The 20256-nt window shown below is 36.6% G+C and overlaps 1 protein-coding gene across 2 annotated transcripts in view; it reads right to left on the reverse strand.

Annotated features, from left to right (window-relative positions):
* LOC139958635 (nostrin-like) overlaps positions 1–20183 on the reverse strand; it is a 31659-nt gene extending 11476 nt beyond the window's left edge. The window contains exons 1-9 of one of the 2 annotated variants that reach the window (XM_071955856.1): positions 20024–20183; positions 19607–19785; positions 18779–18864; positions 17437–17517; positions 15733–15795; positions 10134–10215; positions 4924–4986; positions 974–1084; positions 170–394 (exon numbers count right to left, since the gene is read on the reverse strand). In XM_071955856.1, coding sequence (XP_071811957.1) covers positions 170–394; positions 974–1084; positions 4924–4986; positions 10134–10215; positions 15733–15795; positions 17437–17517; positions 18779–18864; positions 19607–19633 — 738 coding nt within the window. In that variant the 5' untranslated portion in view covers positions 19634–19785; positions 20024–20183. The other variant, XM_071955858.1, reaches the window with a different exon arrangement.
* Positions 20184–20256: the final 73 nt, after the last annotated feature.

The following is a 20256-nucleotide window of genomic DNA, read 5'->3' on the forward strand; positions in this document are numbered from 1 at the left end:
GTTTTACTTGGATTAATAATTGATGCTTGGATAAGCGACAACTTTTTCCTGTAATAGTAATCACTTATATGCATCAAACAAGCTTGATACAAAAACTGAGTGCACGAGCAGGTGTGTGACCGCACAAAGAAAATACATCCCCATCCATCGAAACAGGAATTTAACTTACGCCACGAATGAGGGGAATGATCTGTCCAAGGACATCTACAAACTTGATGATGATTTTCTTTATTTCCTCCATGTAGGCGCTCTCGGAATTTTGGAGGGCGAACGCAGTGTGGTTCATGGTGATGATCCTCTGAAACCTTGTCTGCTCAGCCGTCTTCACGGCTTTGAAATACTCCCGGTCTGCTTTGTTGATGGCTTCCGACGTCTTGCCATGTTTCGTGCTCAGCTGCGGAAGGAAAAACCAGAACTCTTAAGTCACAGGGAAGAGAAGAATATTAAAGGAAAATGGCAGGCCGTGCACAAACACACGTTTCTGTGGAAATCGAACCCACAAAACTTTTGATCTTTATTTTTAAAGGGTTTTGAAACTTTTCCCCTCGATATTCTCCTCAATCCTTTGTTCCCGTTGTTATCGTGGGCACTCTAATTTTGAGTGCCGACATTTTATCATTAACCTGCCTTTACTTTTGGGACCGAATCACTCTGCATGTTTGGAAAGGAATGAAGATAACAGAGAGTGAGAAAAGGGGCAAGGGGGTAAGGGAGAGAAGGACAAATGGGGAGATGGGAGGGGAGTAAGAGCAAGGGAACCTACCCCCCCTCAAATTTGGAGAAGAGAGTGAGTGTGTATATATCTCTATGCACAATGACTCTAACCATGACGATACAGCTTGAACTGTTAGTATACATGTGTCTTATTGACCAACGTACGTATCTATGTCCATCTTCGTCTGTGACCGTCTCTGTCCAGTATTAAAGTGTCAGTGAATACTAGCTCATTACTTACAAGGGTGCGTGTACTCACCTTACTCCTTTCCTTCTGTGATAGCTCTTTGCCTTTATTGTTCTTAGTTGCCTCGGATCCCGCTGCTGTGCTTTCAAACTCCTTTGTCTTACTCAGCAAGTTCTTTTGAGCCTGTTGTGAAATGAAATTAAAGTGGCCATGACACGAAAATTTCAACTTCCTGTCATTTTGGGATCCATCTAAGCATGCTCTCTAGAACATATATCAACCATTCTGCCAGTTAAAGATGAACGACAGTGATTTTTCACCATCGACGAAAAAATACGATTTTATTCATGAGTATTCTAGTTGGTTTCCATTTTACACATGTGAAAATTCAAGTCAATCCGATGATGGGAAAGGCTTAAAAAAAATTCCTAAACTCGTTGATTTTTTAAACAAAAATTGGGCTTTTCGCGAAAAGCGATATGATGATCACGTGATCTACAGTGACATGTGACGTCATTATGATGATAACAACGTGAGCTCGGCGTAGTGTACTTCAGCAGTGTGCACTTAGTGTGTAAGTTTCTTTGCAACCTACTCTATATTGGACTCGACAAACAACGTAAACCACTAGCAAAATCCAAGAAATTGCGTTGTAGGGGGATGCAACAGAACAAATGTGGACTCTACAATAAGTTTTTTTCAATTTTCCAAGCGGAAAATGTAGTGAGAGATATCGGAAACTCTGGATACGATTTGTGAGGAGAACCAGGAAAGACTTCATCGCACCAGGAGTTTCTCATGGCAAGAATGTGAAAGTTTGTTCTGCCCACTTCACAGAAGATCATTCTCGGGCCCAATTGAAATTTGCGTGTGGCAAGGTCACTAAAGTAATAAAAGTTTGAAAGATTGATGCTTTCATGCCGCATTATTTATATATATCCCGATAAATGCAACAGTAAGTGTTGGAACTGGAAGACATGTCAGACGTGAACAACCTAATGACTATGTGAGGAGAGAATCCATGTGCAAATTTCAATTGGGGCATGGACGTCGCTTAGGCAGAGTTTTTTGGGCAGAGATGTGTTCATACCCTCCAAACCACTATAATGTATTACGAATAGGAAATGTGTGTATGCTCGAGCGAAACAAAACATCGTGTAAGTATTACTTACGGTAGCGCACTGTCACTTATGTTTGCACAGTGTGAAAGTACCGTTTGTGGACCTAAGTGAAGTTGGGCTAGAATACGACTCCTCCTGAAGCCCAAACCACGAGGCATGCATGTGAATAAACGCCATAGGCATTACATGTAGTGAGAAAATTGTTCGAGCTAGACTAACAACTCGATTGAGTTCGAATGCGGTTGTATTTCAAGCTCAATGAAACCTTTCTGTTGGATTTAATGACGCACGGAACAAGGAACGTTTATGTTTTACAGTATAGCCTAGTACATACAAGCGAATCTACTTTGTTTAGAACTTTGGATTTTCTTTCGGATGTTATACTAATCTACGTTTAGGCGTGAGACTATCATCACTATTGTTATTGTGCCAGTTTGACTGGTAAGTGAGCACAATTATACATCACTCTGTATAAAACCCGCCAAAAACGTGATCTTGAGATTTACGTTACTTTGGGTCAGCTTGCGAGTTACCTCTTCAGATATTGGAAAATCGTTGCGAAATCGCCGCAAATTTCGTAAAAAAAAACTTGTAAACACGTGGTGAAGAAATCAAGAAACACTATGATATTCATTATCTATTTATGTCTTGAACATTACGCCGGAAAATAACAGTTATGCTGACACGAAATGCACGCACAGCTCCGTACTGAACAGTTCACAACAGAAAAAGATCATCACAGTGATGTCATTCACTGACCTGAGGGCTGTTCAAGGTCGTTGCAGTGTTTGCAAATTCCTAAATTACGGAGGCGAAAAAACGTGTTTTAATTCCCTTTTTTATAACTTTCCGGTGTGCTATTTGGAAAATTAAAAATATATGTTGCTTGGTAACATATAAACTACATTATATATGAAAATGAGAGATTTTTTTTCTGTCACTATCGTTCTACTTTAAAAATTTGATTTTTCCCTTCGAAAATTGAGATTTAATTTACCCTCTTCGGGCTTGAAAAGTTTGTTCGGCTGAAAATTTTCCTAATCTCATGACGTCATGTTATGAACACGATTCGGCTCTTGCTGATTCCTCAGAACACATATCATACTTACAGTATGACAAGTGTTCATAAATACACAAAACAATCGATAACAAGTCAACGCGAAATCAGATCGAAATTTCCCGTGGAATGTCAGATTTAGAACCAAATGCGGTAACCGAAGTTCAAAGTGATAGTAGTTCTTCACCAGGCAGTGAATTTGGGATATAATTAGAGTGTCCTTTCTCATATTCGAAGCAGAGTGTGAAGGCGATGATCCTGCTAATATTGAACCGAACATTGAGGGTGGACCTGAGGTGTTAGAACCGTATCAGTTCGAGCCTGTTAAACGAGCCGAAATTGAAGCTCCACAACATATCGAAGAACAAACCCGTTCGGAACTATTGCAAGGAACATACAACGTGGTAAGAATTTATTAACGAAGCATTTAAAAACAAAATCCCGTCCATTGTTCATGTGTTGTTGGAATTTGCGGAACTCCCTAAACCGTATTGTGCGTTGTGTTACGGTGACTTACAACCCATATGTACAGTGTGTTCGCTATGTATTCATATACATGTACAAGGATCGCCACTTGCCACATTGGAGGTTTCCTGTTCTCCAATCTGGTCTTCGGAGTTTTTAATGTGGAATACTTGACAGAAGAACGACTCGTTTATGTCGACCCGTTAAAGCCCATTTGTTTTATTTCATAAAAAAAGGAGGGATCGTAGTATGCTTCCGTGAAGTGTTCGCTACATACGGAGCTGTATACTGGCTAGGCCCAGTGAATCAGCGCTGGTTTTGTGCACTAACTTGGTCATAATCGCCATGTTTTTTTCGTCCTTCGGCCATCGATGAAGGCTAATTGCATGGGTTATGAGATTTGTGCAGCCCCAAAAAACACAACGGACGGGCATTTCTCTCGGATATTTTACAACATGTTGTAAAGCAAACTTGAAATTTTTAGCGATATAGCATAATACAGTGGTTGTTATCTCTGTGTAAATGTGCATGTATGAGTGACGGTAAGATCGTCGCGCATCCGGTACGTGTCTGGGCTTGGCACTTGTGTTCCTACCATGACGTCATCATTGTCTTGTTTTGAAATCGCATTTTCAGATATCTATTTTCGGATGCGAATATTAAAATGTTAATTTCTAATTAGTCCTTGAGGTTTTTAAGGTGATGAGGATAGTTTTTTACATAGATTTTCTCATAGATTCAGAGGAAGTTACTCTTGATTAGTTGGATTTTTCGTGTCATGGCCTCTTTAAGTATTTACCAATATATTCCAGAGTGTGTCTTGCCTCTCTATCCCAGTGGCTCAAAATACTACTTCAGTGATTATTGATAACAAATATTTTACCCCACCACCCTCCTCCTTCCCCTCACCATCCATCCATCTTTCTTCATCCAATCTCAATGTCTTCCTCTGACCCTAACTAACTTCTCAATAATATAATCCTCAATAATATAAGTTTGGTTGGTTGGCGTCTATCTTGGCGCAGAGTGCTCTATGTCCGGTGGACAGAGGGAAGCATAGGTGAGAATTAGTTGCGACTAGTGGAACACCAGTATTGTTACTCAGATTTTCATGCGTTGGGTGATCATCAGCCAACTGGTAGCTTCATGTTGTACTCCTGGAATATATATACAACCCAAACAAGTTTGTCAATGCATGGAACTCTGAGCAGTGTTCCACTAGCCTCAACTAATTCTCACCTGCATATATATATATATATATATATATATATATATATTAATATATATATATATAACCTCAAAACTCATGAAATGCTATTGGATTGCTACAGATTGTAAACCTGACATCCACCTTCTTTATAATTTCTGCTATACTTTACCTTGAACACATCATTTTTTCGGTCTGTAACGGCTTTGATCGCTTTGTCCACCGGTGCGTCGGCCTACGAAAGGATGAGAACAACATTAACAAAATATTTAACTTCTCAAAACATCTGTGTTCCTTTTCTCCTCTGGAACCCTGACTCTCCCATGAAATATACTTGCTACATTGTCATAAATTGAATAACAGGGAAGAGCACCAAATTTGGCAAAAAAATAATAATACTGTCACTGAGAAATGGGAATAACGTATCTGGGTGAACATAAGGCGAGCTGAAATTATGCAAATGAATACAAATACAAAGATTTAATAACAATTTTGTTATGTACACAGAATCATAATATTGTCAGTGTCTTATCTCAAACAGTATTTTATAAACTTGAAAACTGCGACACTAAAATCTGAAAACTAATTCAATCTCTAAAAATTGGACATTTTAACTAGACTTGCATCTCTCTGATACCAACTTGCAAAACATTGTCAGTCTTTATAATATATATTCATTCCAAGCAGCCGATGTACTAAAGGAACCACATTATTATGCAAACATTTCCTAGATATATGTGAAAATGGCCATAAGTCCCAAAGGCTTGCACATTGAGTACTGTAAACACTTTCTTGAACAATTTCTTTCGCAGTTTTCAGAATTTTTTCTATTTGCAAATCGCGTTCAGAATTTCTGTGGAATTTGAAAATCTTGTCTTTCCCCCCCTTTTTTTTTAATGTGACATATAGTATACAGAGATACAATTTTAATGAGTTTGATTTTGATGAAATGAGAGGGCCACTATGACATTGTTGGTTTTATTATCTCTTACATAACATACAGAGGTCGGTCTCCCATGAGATCGTCTAATTCACCACTTAGTGTCAGTGTTTAACTTCACCTTGCCGTGGAAGGACCGTCTACAGCGGTTCTCCCAGCTCCTGAATAGGCTTAGTGTTATACTGTTAGATAATTCGGTGCTTTCCTTCCTGGAATGTGATCCCTCTCCCTGTATGTTACGACGAGATAATCTTAATCAAATTTCAACTTCTGCGAAGTCTCATTTAATTTTAGGATTTTTATGAAATAAGAGGGCCAATATGACTTGGTCGGTTTTATTTTGATGAAATGAGAGGGCCACTATTACTTTGTGGGTTTATTTTATGAAAATGGGAGGGCCACTATGACTTGTTCGATTTTATTTTGATGAAATGAGAGGGCCACTATGACTTTGTCTGATATTTCATCAAGCATGAAACCTTTTAAACATTTACATGCTTTTAAATACTAACGGGAAATAATACTTGTCAAATCAGGAAATCATGCTTGCAAATAGGAAACATCGTGGGGAGTCAAGGGGAAAGGTTTTCTCGAGACATACAAACAAAACAATGTCCGAACCAAATGGAAATAACTTAAATGATAATAGAACTGAGAAAGATTTATTAAGAAGGCAAGAAAAACAGCAGTCAGGATTTAAAAAAAAGGTAGATTGAAGGTAAGATTGATCCACCAGGGGATGTTTGATCCTTTGATTGATTCTTTTGTCATAAAAACAGACAATAATGAATATTTAACATGGAATGAAGGAAAGTACATTGACTCATCCGTGCATAAAGTTATAGGGGACGTAAACGTGACAACCATCTTCGACTAAAAACATACGACGGAGATCTTCGTGAAGGACAACCTTTCATAATTCCGAGCTGCCGAGGGAAACTCTTACTCCGTTTGGGAGATATGATCCGAATTTAAATGTCGAGTCTGGGAGAGCTGTCAGTTTGCCGACAAATCTGTGATGTCATAGTACCACTAGGATCTGAAAAAACCTCTCATTTATCTCTTGAGTTTTTTCTCTTAATTTTGCGTGGTATAGATTTGTTTTTCATTTATCTCTTTAGTTTTCTTTCTCTTAATTTTTGCATGGTATAGTTTTGTAAGTTTCACATGAAAATAAACATTGTCAGAGTTAAAGTGAACAAAAACGGTTGGTAGCTCATGTGGCTCGATGATGTCATATTTAGACTTGACCAAGATATGAGCAAAGAAAAATATTAATTAACAAAGATGGGCTGCAAAACTATCAAACCATCATTGAAAAGGTTAATTTAAAACCAGTGTGGACTATCAGGAGCTGTACAACAGATCTTTTATTTATATACCCATTAATTGTACATGGACACATGAAAATCACTGTTATGCCAATTACCGGGGGGGTCACAGCCTCCCCCCTCCCATCCCTGGTGTCTTTGAACCGAATTATTATGAGTAGCTGGTTTTGTAAACTTCTTAACAAGCCATGGCTCAGTTGAAACTGCAACACAAGAAGGCACATCTTGAAAGAATTTTTGTTTTTCTTTTGTCTGCAAAATATGCAAATATTACCCAAAATGTTTGGTACAAAACTACAATTTAGAATTTTTGTACATTTTTCCAATGAATTTGGTATGAAAATAACACTTTTTCAGATCATGTTCTACTGAATCTGAATTGAAAATACGGTTGAAGAGATATCGCCATTATATAAGAATTCTACGTTAAGTCCCACCCACTCATCAATATGCATGAGATGGGAACCACATCAACACATCATGGGGTATCTACCTACCAAGCATGACATTGCCTCAACTTGTACTTCTTGAGGTATCGTGTTTACAAGCTGGTTGTCACATACACACACACACACATCCACGCCATCACGATTGCAAAGGTCACTGAGCTTTTGGCATCGTAACCAAAAACCATAGCTCACTACATGAAGACTCCTGGTGCGTAAAAAAAGAGAGACTTTTTTCCCCCATTTTACTTCCTTTTCTAATTTTTTAGTAGGATTTGTTTCTTCCATTCCATAGCACTTTTTTGTATTCCATTACTTTAATGAAATTTCTCAACTGTGTACATGTGAAATTATTGCTTTCTCTTTTTTATCCTTCTAAAATTTTTGTGCAAAACTTGACCAACTTCTGGTACTACAGCCCACTTACTGAGAATAAACTTTGGTAGACGACATCACATACTGGGATTTATTCAACCCATTGTGGGTACCAGCACAAATATTATCCAGGACCAGGAGACAATTGCTTTTGAAAAGATGAACCTAGACATATGCACTTTGTAGTCTAAGATTGAGTCGCTCAGGATTAAATGGCTTCATAATTAAGTCAGGTAATACTTTACGTGGTAAATGGATATTTAAATGAGGGTTTTCTCTCCTTCTTGAGCTGGGGGACCTTGATTTATGAGGGTTTTCTCACCTTCTTGAGCTGGGGGGATTGGGGACCTTGATTTTTCAAGGTTTTAACATCAATACTTGTCAGAGATTAAGTATCGTCCAAACCACCACACCAAGGACTATGAACTCCATTAAGGTTATGTACAGATAACTGGTAGCTGTGTACATGGTGACACATACTGCATATAAGCTGTTCATACACGTATCAGGGATGAAATGCATACATGTACAGGCCCACATGTACACACATACTGTACCTACATAAAGTGGACATGTACTTCAGCACATATACTTCAGGACATGTAGGTATGGATCACACACATACAGACAGTATACAGACACACATATATGTCACAAACATGTATATGAAATGACACAGGTGTGGTAATCACATACAGTATGGATCAAATACAGTAATATATACAGGTACACTGGTATGTACTGATCACCCACTAGTTAGCCAAACTTAGACATGTAAACCATTTCCAATTTAATCCAACAAAATATCAAGAAAAAGCATTCTTAATTTACCTTTCATACCCATACCCATCAACCACCTTCCAAGCATAGTACTGCATTACTACTTATTTAATAATTTCCAATATATGTGTGGGGTTATTAATGTATATGTAAAACAAAACAGAAATTACGAGAAGGCCACTTCAGAACTGATACACACACTGGTAACTACTTATATTCAAACCCTGGAAACATATTTGATCTAAACCACATGCCAAAAAACGAAAGAAAGAATAATAATGAAAATAATATTTTATTAAATTATAAGAAAAAAAATGTTAATTTTGAATGTTGAAAATTGCTTGATATTTATAAGGGGTTACTTATTGAAAGGGTATCAAAGTCATCACTACTGGTCCCAAATGTCAGCTCATGCTCTGATTGACATTTAACGTCATCAAAAGTACTGTCATTGAGGTTTTGATCCTCTGAATTACCCCTAGCAACCAAAAAGATGGTTCAGTATGGGACAAAAATTGCTTTGAGGGCTACAGCACAATCCTTGTTAAATTTTTCAGCACGAAATGACAACTTTTTCTATAAAACATATCTGGTGACAATACTAATTAATTGTCATTTGACTATCTTTCAACGATGGTAATTTTGTTTTATTTAATATCTGCTATTTCAATTTCCACCTTCAAACTCATAATGACGGTAATTATTTGATAAGATAAATATTATCTGCTGTCTGAGTCACCCTATATGTGAGTGCGTGCGTGCACGTGTACATTTTTTTCTCCACTTAAAGTCATTTGCTGTAAATGTCATTATGTAAGTACACTAGGACATCATATTTGTAATTAGACTTTGAAACAAAAGAATTGCTTTAACTATATGACCTGCATAATTAGATATATATGTTAGATATGGAACGAAGTGTCAGGCAGCTTTAACACATAGCTAGAATGGAACACTATCAATGTTATGCCATGTTTTCCAAACTATGGTGTCACAACCAAAAACTGCAGTTGTCAAGCTTTTACAGTCTATCACAAACTGGGCACCAGTGGAAAACAAACAACACTCGCTTGGTCAACAACTTTTCCAATGAAATCTGAGAAGAGACTTCCTTCCTGTCCACGGAATAATTTAGTGTTCAAGTTTTGTTTGTGTTGGCAGTTTCATAGAAGGCTGTATGAACATACTATGGTTCCCATGTAACTATAAGAAGCTGCAATAGCAATTACATAGTATTTGTATAGCAATTTGACTATACTGCATGGCAGTTTTCAATGCAATGCTGGACAAACTATGTCCTGTCTGTCTCTAATGAACAGATCTGATCAAACTGTGTATGTTAACTGACTTTCGATCAATATGCAATCAATCACTCTAGAATCTGCTATTTGCTCCAGGGAGTACATTGGGTGATTTTACTGGTCACAACTCGCCTATAGAAATCACAATGTGGCTTGCAAAGGATAGAGTACTGAATATGGACGTTGAACAGGTCGTCCAGGGTACTCACCGATTTCCTCTCCTTTGCTCTCTGTTCCATTAGTTTCTTCATCGGTTTGATAGCATCATTTACGATCGCTATAGAGATGGTTCTGAAAGCAAAAAAGGATTACTGAATTAGATAACATTTTTAACAAATAGCATAAACACCTGAAAACCAACAGGCAATAATGAAACCTTGACATATTTTACATGAAGCCATTAAATGTAGTAACACTGCGTACTTTATTTTCAAGTTTTGATCATTGCTGACACACATCCAAGCTGCAATTTTCTCTTTTCATTGATCTCTCCACCAACAACAATAGGGGAGTTGTACTCACTAAGATGGCTCTATATGAAGTAAAAACCAACCTAACCATAGCCTTACCTTACCATACAAAACTTTAGACCATACAAACCTAACCATATATACTTGGGGTGGGGTACAAAACAAACCTAACCATAGCCTTACCATACAAAACCTTAGACCATACAAACCTAACCATATATACTAATGATGGAGTACAAAACAAAGCTAGCCATACAAAAAAAAACCTTACCTGTACCATAGCCTAACATAACCATACATAACCTTAGACCATACTTAACCTAACCATAACAAACCACCGTACAAAACAAACCTAATGAGGTACAGCGATGGTTTATACAATCGTTGGAAAATTCAGATGAAATCTGGACGTGGGGCTGTGCTTTTTTTGAAATGCCTTGGCTTGTGTTAACATGATAACTCAATGAGTCATTGAAATTAACAGCTCAAATTCTCTCTGAAGATTCAACAAACAAAAACCACCATACACATGTGCACCATTTCTTGTCTTTTAGGTGTCTTTTAGGTGTCTTTTAAAATTGGAAAAATTGACATAACTGTATTTTTTGGATAATTTGAATTGGTTGAGACTTGTGAGTATTTATGAGAGGGTCAAGAAAAAATATGTCCAGCATCGCATCGAAAAATGCCATTCAAAATGGTCAATGTGCTACAAAAGTCCAAAGATGTATAGCAGTTTCTTTACACAGGAACACATAGTATTTTATAAGGGACAAAATTCATAGCCTTCAAAACTGCTTCACAAAATTGCAGCACTAAATTATTCCTTGAAGATAACACAAAAAAATAAATAAAAGCTCATAATATTAATTATTAATAAATTTATGTTTTGTTACTTCAAATATGGTCTGATTTGTATTGAACAGCCAAATAAATTAGACTTTCAAAATTTACAACAACAAAAACTGCTAAATATGCATTATCATGGTTTTTGTTGAAAAACCAATTTGAGCGAGATTTTGAGGTCTGCTTCACTATCTAATCCCTTTAAATTATTTGACCTATATATAACTGAATCTACATGGGTCACTGTTAGGGCATGTTTTCTAATTATAACTTGAAAAGAGAAACACAGGAAAAGCTCACACAGAGATTTCACGCCTAATAGAGTACTGAGGTAAACTATCAACATACAGAGGCTCTATGTCTGATGATTAAGGGGTATACATAATCCACCTGCATCATTTAAATTCCAGCCTGGGCAATTTTCTTTACAACTGTACCTGAAATATTGACAAAAGCAATCATTTAAGTTCTTCATGGCTCAACAGATCTATCTAGCATTGTCTTCTCATATTTTATTTTTAACCAAATGAATGACACGCACATGCATTTCCTGGTGTATCATAAAAGCTATCTAATATCGTTATATCATAACATGTATTGTACTACTATGTATTGTAGTCTTCACTTCCTTCATCACTGCTGTGAAGGACACATTTTTCTTGCCTGTTTCATAGGTTCAAAGGCTTGATACAGAAGCTGTTCCAAAGGGCATGTGTAAATTAGTCATGGTGCTATACTAATACGCATTGATTCTTGTTGGCATAACTTAATTCTGCATTCTTTGCCCACTTGTTGACAAATGCTTCTGAGGCTTCAGTATAGTACAGTAAAGACCAGTTATGATCACAACATTACCGAACATAATAATATCATTGGGCAAACAATGCATAAGTGTATACACACATAATCGTGGCTAGAGCAAACAGAGAGACATTGTTAAATCAACTCATTCTCTTTACGATGTCACGGTCGACTAGGAGCAGACCAACCTCGAAATCAATACAAATTGGTTTTATTGGAGCGTGTTGCAAATGATAAAACTGAAGGGTTCAAATATTTGACAATTAGTACAATCAATTGTGAAATTGGTTCCTACTATTTCTAATAGACATAAAAACAAAAATTGTTGTGACATCATATGAAGAATATACTGAAGGGTGTTTTTACACTAGATCGGGATCAGATACCCTGATGGTCATCAGACGATCATCTCTTCATGGGGTAAACTTATGCATTAATCCGGACGAATTTACACCTGAGTCGTACTCTAATCCTCTCCCGCTTTTCACCTGATGTTGGTAAAAAAACTTGGGTTGGAAATGTGTCATGCGCAGCCGTGGATCGAATAGTTACGTATACTTCAAAACTTCTGTTGCCATGGTTGCATAGTCGTAGGGTGAAAATACTACTCTATGCACAGCCCTCACACACTCAATCTACGTAGGAACTAGCACATGCATTATACAGGAATGGAATTTCACGCGAGAATTCATGTGACGTAATGCGGTCACCGGATACCTCGCTGATGCGGGCTGTTTACATTGCAAACTTGATCTCGATAAAACGGATCAGATCCTGGTCTCTGCCAGCATCAAAATAGGAGGATCAGATCCGGATCTGAACTGCGTATACTTTACACTACAGCCGTGATCTCGATGTCAGGATCAGATGTCGAGATCTGATCCAGATCTACTGTAAAAGCACCCCTGGACATTACATTAGCTGGTTTGGATTCATTTTGAAACTGTAAAATTGAAGCACTTCAAACCAAATTCACTAGGTGTTTTTTTCTTTCTTTCACTGAATCAATGAGTCCATTGTTTCACATGAATATTGATTAATAAGTAATTGTCCCTTCTAAAGGCACAGCTGCAAGGCTGAATCAATAGCAAACTACTGTATGTAGGGCCTATTGTGTGAGTCTGAACAGTACATGTAAATACATTCCTATGCAGCCCATTTCCCCCTCAGCATACTACTCTCGACACAGTGGCAAATTAATTTTGAAAAACGTGTACCTTGCCAAGCAATATATATATTAAAATGGATATGATGTGATATTGCTATAATACAAATATGTAACAAACACAAGCAAATGGGTTAAACTGCTTTGCATGGCCCTGACAGATTGGTTCATGGAATAAAAATACTCAAAACTTTATGAAAAAACAGAAAAGAGAGGTGCACATTGTAATAATATTTACAGAATAAGTCCTGGGTTTCGAGATTGGTTCAAACAATAAGGATAAACAATGTCTTTTTATCTTGATTGCAGTATAGCTATGGAAGTCAAAGAATCAGAATCAATCAGGAAAACTATTAAACAAAAAGTTCTGGTTTAGCCATGTTTTTTAGGGTTTAATGTTAATAACGGTGCTCGCTAAATTCATGGACGCCCATTTAAATAATGTACAATCTTTAAAGTGATTATTCATTCTGGTTTTGTTACTCACTTGATGGACCCTAGTCTTAAACCTTGATTTGGTTATCATACATATATATATATATAAGTACTGTATCTCTTTCGAGATCCGGCTTTAGGAATCACAAATGACTTTGAGTTGGATAGAATCATGTTTGATCTCTAGAGTAAGGCAAATATGTCACAAAAACAGAACTAGTATTGTTCGTTACAGGTGACGAACGCCTACAGTGGAATTACGACCTTCCTTACCGACCAATCAGAGTCCATAGCCTAGTTGGTTATGGTGTCTGCATGTAAAGCGGGAGGCCCAGGTTCGAATCCCGGTGGAGGCTGGAAGTTTTTTCACTGTTCTAAATTTTCCAACTCATTACATTTTCAATTATATATATATATATATACATATATATATATATACATATATATATATATATATATATATATATATGAATACATATTACAACAGGGAAGTTAAACTGCATATGTGACAATCTTTTCACTATAGGGAGAGACTATCACTGTACACACAAGAGATCATAGTGTTTCTGGAATGCAGATTTGTCTTGAAATAATGTGTATTTTACCCCAATTGCACTGAATTACCAAGTACAAAGGTCTAGAGCCACCCTACAGATAAAGTAAACAAGAAGTGGCATCTTGTACTGCTAGTTACGAGGCAGTACTACATAGTTAATAATTGACAGAAATACCAGCTTAATTTACATAGTACTGAATTCGTCTATGTACTGCCTACAGCTTTTCTAAACTTTTGTTACACCGAGTTCCTTATCGAATACTTATACGCTTTATTCTGATTTCATTTAAAAGAGGACAACCCTGGGATCCCAATATGTAACTGCACCATTCTCTCTCCTGCTCCTTACCCTCATCCCCCACGCCCCCAGCCCATCTCACTGTCTCCAGAAATTGATCTTACAAAAATCTACAGTTGGTATCAAGAGGTTCTGTTTATTTATTTCAAGTCGCAGGGGCACTATGATCAAGTTTAAACTATTGGTTGAAAATCGAACTAGGGTGGGTTAAATTGAAATGCAAAAGACATGAATAATTTCCAAGGAAGAGGAAGAGATTAGCTTCTGGCTATCAATGGTTTCTTGATAGTACAGATTCACAAAGCAACGTTTGTTACGACTTACGGCATGTAGTGTTCAGTATGAAATTACATTCACAGTAACGTATGATATCTATAGCACAACAAAAGGCTTACTTTTAAAGATCTTCAGTAAATGAGCAACATCTAAAAGTTCTGCAGATTTGCTAAAAAAATTCTCAAAAATATTCCACAGTGGTACATTTTTTGCAGGTATTGACCCAACATGTCCATTTACTGCTAAGATATCCAGGAGGCATCTATAAATTGGATAATTGTTTTTCCTAAACGATTTAAAAACGAAGATTGGAGAGCTTCCAATGATTTTTGAATATCGCATGATTTGGTAATAACAAAAATGTCACGACCCAATCGCCCACTAAATGACCCAATAAGCTATCTGGCAACACCAGTTGGTAAATAAGATGAAGACAAATGACTCAAGAGTGTGAATGATACCCTCTGGTCAGTTTATAGTGGGTCAGGTTTTCTTGACTGATCAGGGAGATAAGTCACCCTACATTCTTATCAACTATACACTCGTACACACCATCGACAAACAATGACCGGTGAGGTATTTGCCTACAATGGGAACACCCTTACTTGGAGATAAGGGAACTTTTAATAGCTGCTTAATTACATCAAGATCATCATCACCATCAACATTCTGCTTCCTTTAGTTAACGAGGGATCCATTCATGACCGGCCTCTCATACTGTTGTCCATCCCAAACCAACTGTGTGCAGTAAGGCTGCAGGGTTCACCATTCAAAATTTTTAATCATTCTTTTATACTCCAAAATTAATAGTACACAAGGACAACATATTTACCTGTATATCATCTGTTTTGCATAAATAGTTTCCTGCTGAAAGTTGAAAAAACTCCCCACCTTTTAACATTTCAGACCATAAAGACCACGAATAGTAAATATAGGCCTATGTACAATGAATTTAACTTACTTGTGACTCTGTGCTTCTTGTTCAAACTGCTTACTCAAAGTCTTCCAGGCATTGAGAAATGTACTACAGAAAGAATTACATGATTTCATTGTTAATGGTACACATTTGGGAGGGAGGGGGTTGGGGGGGTAGAAGAACAATAGAAAGTAGAAGGACTGAGTGTATACTGAAATACATAGAACCAAGTACTTCAATATGAACTAATTAATTTAAACCAAATTTCTCACTAATTTCAAACATTTCTATGTACTGTACAGTGCAATTCTGTGCAATTCCAGCAACTTTCCCATCCCCTCCCCCACCCCACCCCCTGTGTACCTTGGTTGTTGTTTCTCTTTCTAAGCAGAACTGCATTTATTCCATATCCTAATACACTAGAGGCTTACACAAATTAGATGTCTCATCAAGCATTGTACACAAAATCAATAACCATTATCAATCATTGAAAAATGTGTATGAAATGGTAATAATGTATCAATTCCACCTACAGGAAGTCTAATTGTAGCCACGCCTAGCGATCAAGATGGATCGCTGGGCGTAACCACAAACAACATCACTGACTGACGTCAACCTCTTGATTGCAGAAGATGGGGTGACAAAGTACAGTCTGGAAATCGATTTCAAAAGGCAATAGTTCTGAAATATACAGTAGACATTTTATCACTCGATTTCACCCAGTTTACTCGTATTTTGTATCTATGGATGATACAATACCCTCCATACCCCACTCACAAGTTCTAAATTGAAACTAGACTAGATAGATTTATATTTAGTCACGAAAGGGTTTTGTTAAAAGTTGAAATTTTTCTTTGGAATTGTGTCATATATTTCTTAAGGTTATAAATATCTGTTCTATTCTGTTGTTACACAACTAAATGTCTGATCCTTAACGACCTGTCATTTTGTAAATAGATTTAAGGGAATCTGTAGTACAGTCATTAGATAATCAGTAATTTGATTTTTTTTTTTTTAAACGGATTTGGTAAAATACTGATTATGAACAACCAGCTATTCGGAGGAAACTACATAGTGCTTCAGTCTGTTAACTTTCCCTCCTTGGCAGCCCTTTGAGTTGGAATTATACACTGAGAAGGTACAGGCTCAGAAACAGAAGTGACAGTAATGTCATCCAGTTATTTATCTTTGAAATTTACCATTGATGTGTATTAAAATGACCTTCTAAGTTTGGAGTAGGATTCTGAGTGTTATTAGGTCAGTGTTATTAGGTCAGTGTACACTGCATTACCAGAACTTTTTGAGGCAAAGCCATCAGCTCAATGTAAACCATTCCTGTGCAATTAGTCAGTCACTGACAATAGGCACAGCCCTCTTACCATTGGCAACCTCTCTTTTCACTGAAAGAGACATTTAACTCCCGATTCCAACAGATAACAGTATAATGTTCAAATGCGCAAATTGTCCAAAATCAAAGTAGATCTCAAAGACAATGCTGTCCCAAATCCCCAAATCTACCCCCTTGAGGTATGCAGCAGAAATTTTACTGTTGAGGTTCATAGAAAACCCTTTTTTATTTTGCTGGACAATCAGCTATAGTTTCTGTATCTCCTGGCAGGAATTCCATCCTGGGCAACATACAAAACCTTGGAAATATTTGTAACTTTTGGATCTGATATAATCACTTATAGGAAGAAGCTAGGACAAAATATTCATGAAACTTCATAAATCAGAGAGAGAGATTCTTACCCTCCTGTCGTCGGATTTATCTTGTTTGCTCGGACGGAGAGCTTTGAGAGGGCCTTCTGATAACTTAATTCTAAGTCTGACCTACAAGAAAGATAAAACAATTGAGACAAAGTTGAGAATTCTCACAGTACACTTTCATACAACTTAAACAGTCCAGAAATTATATGGTTTGCATTTAACTTACTTCTACCATGTACACAAGGTTCTAGAAGACTGCAAAATATCTGAATATATTTGCATATTAAACAGCTTGGTCACATCAGTTATTTACACAAATTTAAGAATTAAATGTAAGTTTACACGTGACAGGTGATCCTTCATCTACATTTTTAGCCCCACTGGGGCTAAAGCCGTCCTACTCTGTTTCACCCTCTCGGTGACCTTTTACCCCTCATCATTGATCATTAAAATATTTACACTTTTTATAATGAACATTAATCATGATATTAATCCACTTTCCCATATATTTGACATTAAACACGTGTTTACGACTTTTCACTCAATTTCTCTGAACACCACAAAACTAGCTCTCCCTGTAACTGTTAAAAGGTAACATGCTATAGTACAACAACATGATAATACAGAGCACTGCATTTACACTTTTCAGTGTATACAGTAAGAAGCAAATATACAGTACATCAAATAATGCAACCAAACAAATTGTAGATTGGAAAACTTGTAAGATGTTGTGCTACTGCATTCTACTGCACTGGAAAACATTTAAATGCAGTCTGAAATTACTTCAAAACAAAATAGTACAAACAAAGTCCCTTTTTACATTCCATGAACGCTATCCTCAATTATTAATTTTTTTCAGTGATGATTCGTAGCCATCCAATTAGATCGTTAGTTATTTCTGCAGATTTCAGCCCTTTGCCAAAGAATAAGAAAGCTTTATGGCCCAAACAATAGCTCAAACATAGGATTGTAAATGCTCCACATTCATCCTTTGATTTTGACTATTCTTTTTTTCGACATATTTTTCTATAATCATAATAATAATTGAAATAAACAGTAGTTATTTTACAAAGCTTAAGCGACCACAAATGTGGGAGAAACCCGCTAGGGCTTATGGATTACAACTTACACGTAATATTTCTCGATACATGCATATGTGGCACTTTTATATAATAGAACGCACAATGAGACCCTAAATAAGTCAAGAATCCAAATACTTCAATTTAGAAGTTATTTGAAGATATATATATACTGTAGAACCACAGAAATGTTTGCAAGTTTGGACAAAAACATAAACTCCATGATATTACAATAGTGTACAGTAGCAGAAATTGAACTGATATCGATGCTCTTTGAAATTAGACAAGATTAACACAGATATTACCTTTCTTGTAGAACGGCAACCATTTCTTTGCATATGTCTGCATTTTGTTTGGTGTACTTCAGCAGTTCATCAAAGGTAGGTTTATCCTGGAGACAAAAATGAATTTTTTAATGATAGATTGCTTTGAAAACGGAATGATTTACACATTCTTCAATAAAGATTATTTAGATAGCAACAGCACTTACAAAAATGTCAGCCAACCTACAACAACAAAATGCTGCAAAAATATTCGACAAATTTCAAATACATACTGATGCATATATGTAATAAAATGAATTTAAGAATTTATGGAATGCGCCTACCAAATGCACATAGTTCACCTACTTAACAACAAAATTACTGAAATCTATTCCATCAAAATGAAGACAAATTTTCCTGTTCAATGCAATTTAATTTTTCACGATTCTAGTCCTAATCTTAGGCTCTAGGAATAAAAGCTTAAGCTAGCTACCACAGCCGTGCTCCAAAGGCTTCCACTGAAAATATTCATCATGTACAAGAAAATGGAACTCCACCAGAGGAATGCAAGTTCAAAATCACCAAACAGCAGTAAAAAGGTACTTAGGCCTAGTATGCATTTATCATGGTACCCATAGTGCAGCAGTCAATATAACTGATCTGCATTAGCGATACGGTTTTATATCAAATAATGAAAAAGAGTCTCAAGTCATGTTATTTGAAAAATGTTCAGGCAAAAATCTAGAACTTTCATCCCAATGGCCTTACACTTCCTAGGCCAAGAATAATGCAAATTTTCAGTTGTAAGCTCTTGCCTTGGGTCTTGAAGATGAATGCATCATACTTATATTCAAATTTAAAATCACTTACTATATAAGCAGTTGAGCTGGACGTCATCTTGAAACTTCTTCTCAGAGTCAGGCTCTCCTTGAAAATGGGACTTCAAAATCAAATCTTGGTATAGTCAGGCAATGTTGATATTTACTACAATACTACGTTGATTAGCACATGTGAAAAATCCTATTACACCATGGGTATCATCTGTGGATCTAAAATACGAGCACATGCAAATGTTAGGAAGCATAGATTTCTTCTCACTGATGTATAGGCCTAGGCCTCTATTCTACATTAACAATACCAAACCTACACAAGTTCGTTATATCAGTAATTAGATAGGAGTTACAATCCACATTCACAAATATTGATTGCCAGGCCTCGGCTTATGCAAATAACGTTATTCTACACCAAAACAACGAAACTAACGCCTGTAATAATTAGTCACTTTACCTTTACATGTTTTAATTTAACGTGTAGGATCCCTTAACGTGCTGGACTATACATAGTTAATTTTTGAAGGAACTTTGGAGTGACACCTTGGACTTCGGACACTTTATCAGTAACTTTGTTAAACAGAAAAAAAAGTTTGAACTTCCACGACAAATGCTGACTACAATTGTACTGTTTAGATTTGCTAGGGTAACTGTCATACTTATGGAGCGCCAAATGTGAACTGCGTGTTC

Source organism: Apostichopus japonicus, chromosome 18 (assembly GCF_037975245.1).
Source record: "Apostichopus japonicus isolate 1M-3 chromosome 18, ASM3797524v1, whole genome shotgun sequence".
NCBI classification, from domain to species: Eukaryota; Metazoa; Echinodermata; class Holothuroidea; order Aspidochirotida; family Stichopodidae; genus Apostichopus; species Apostichopus japonicus.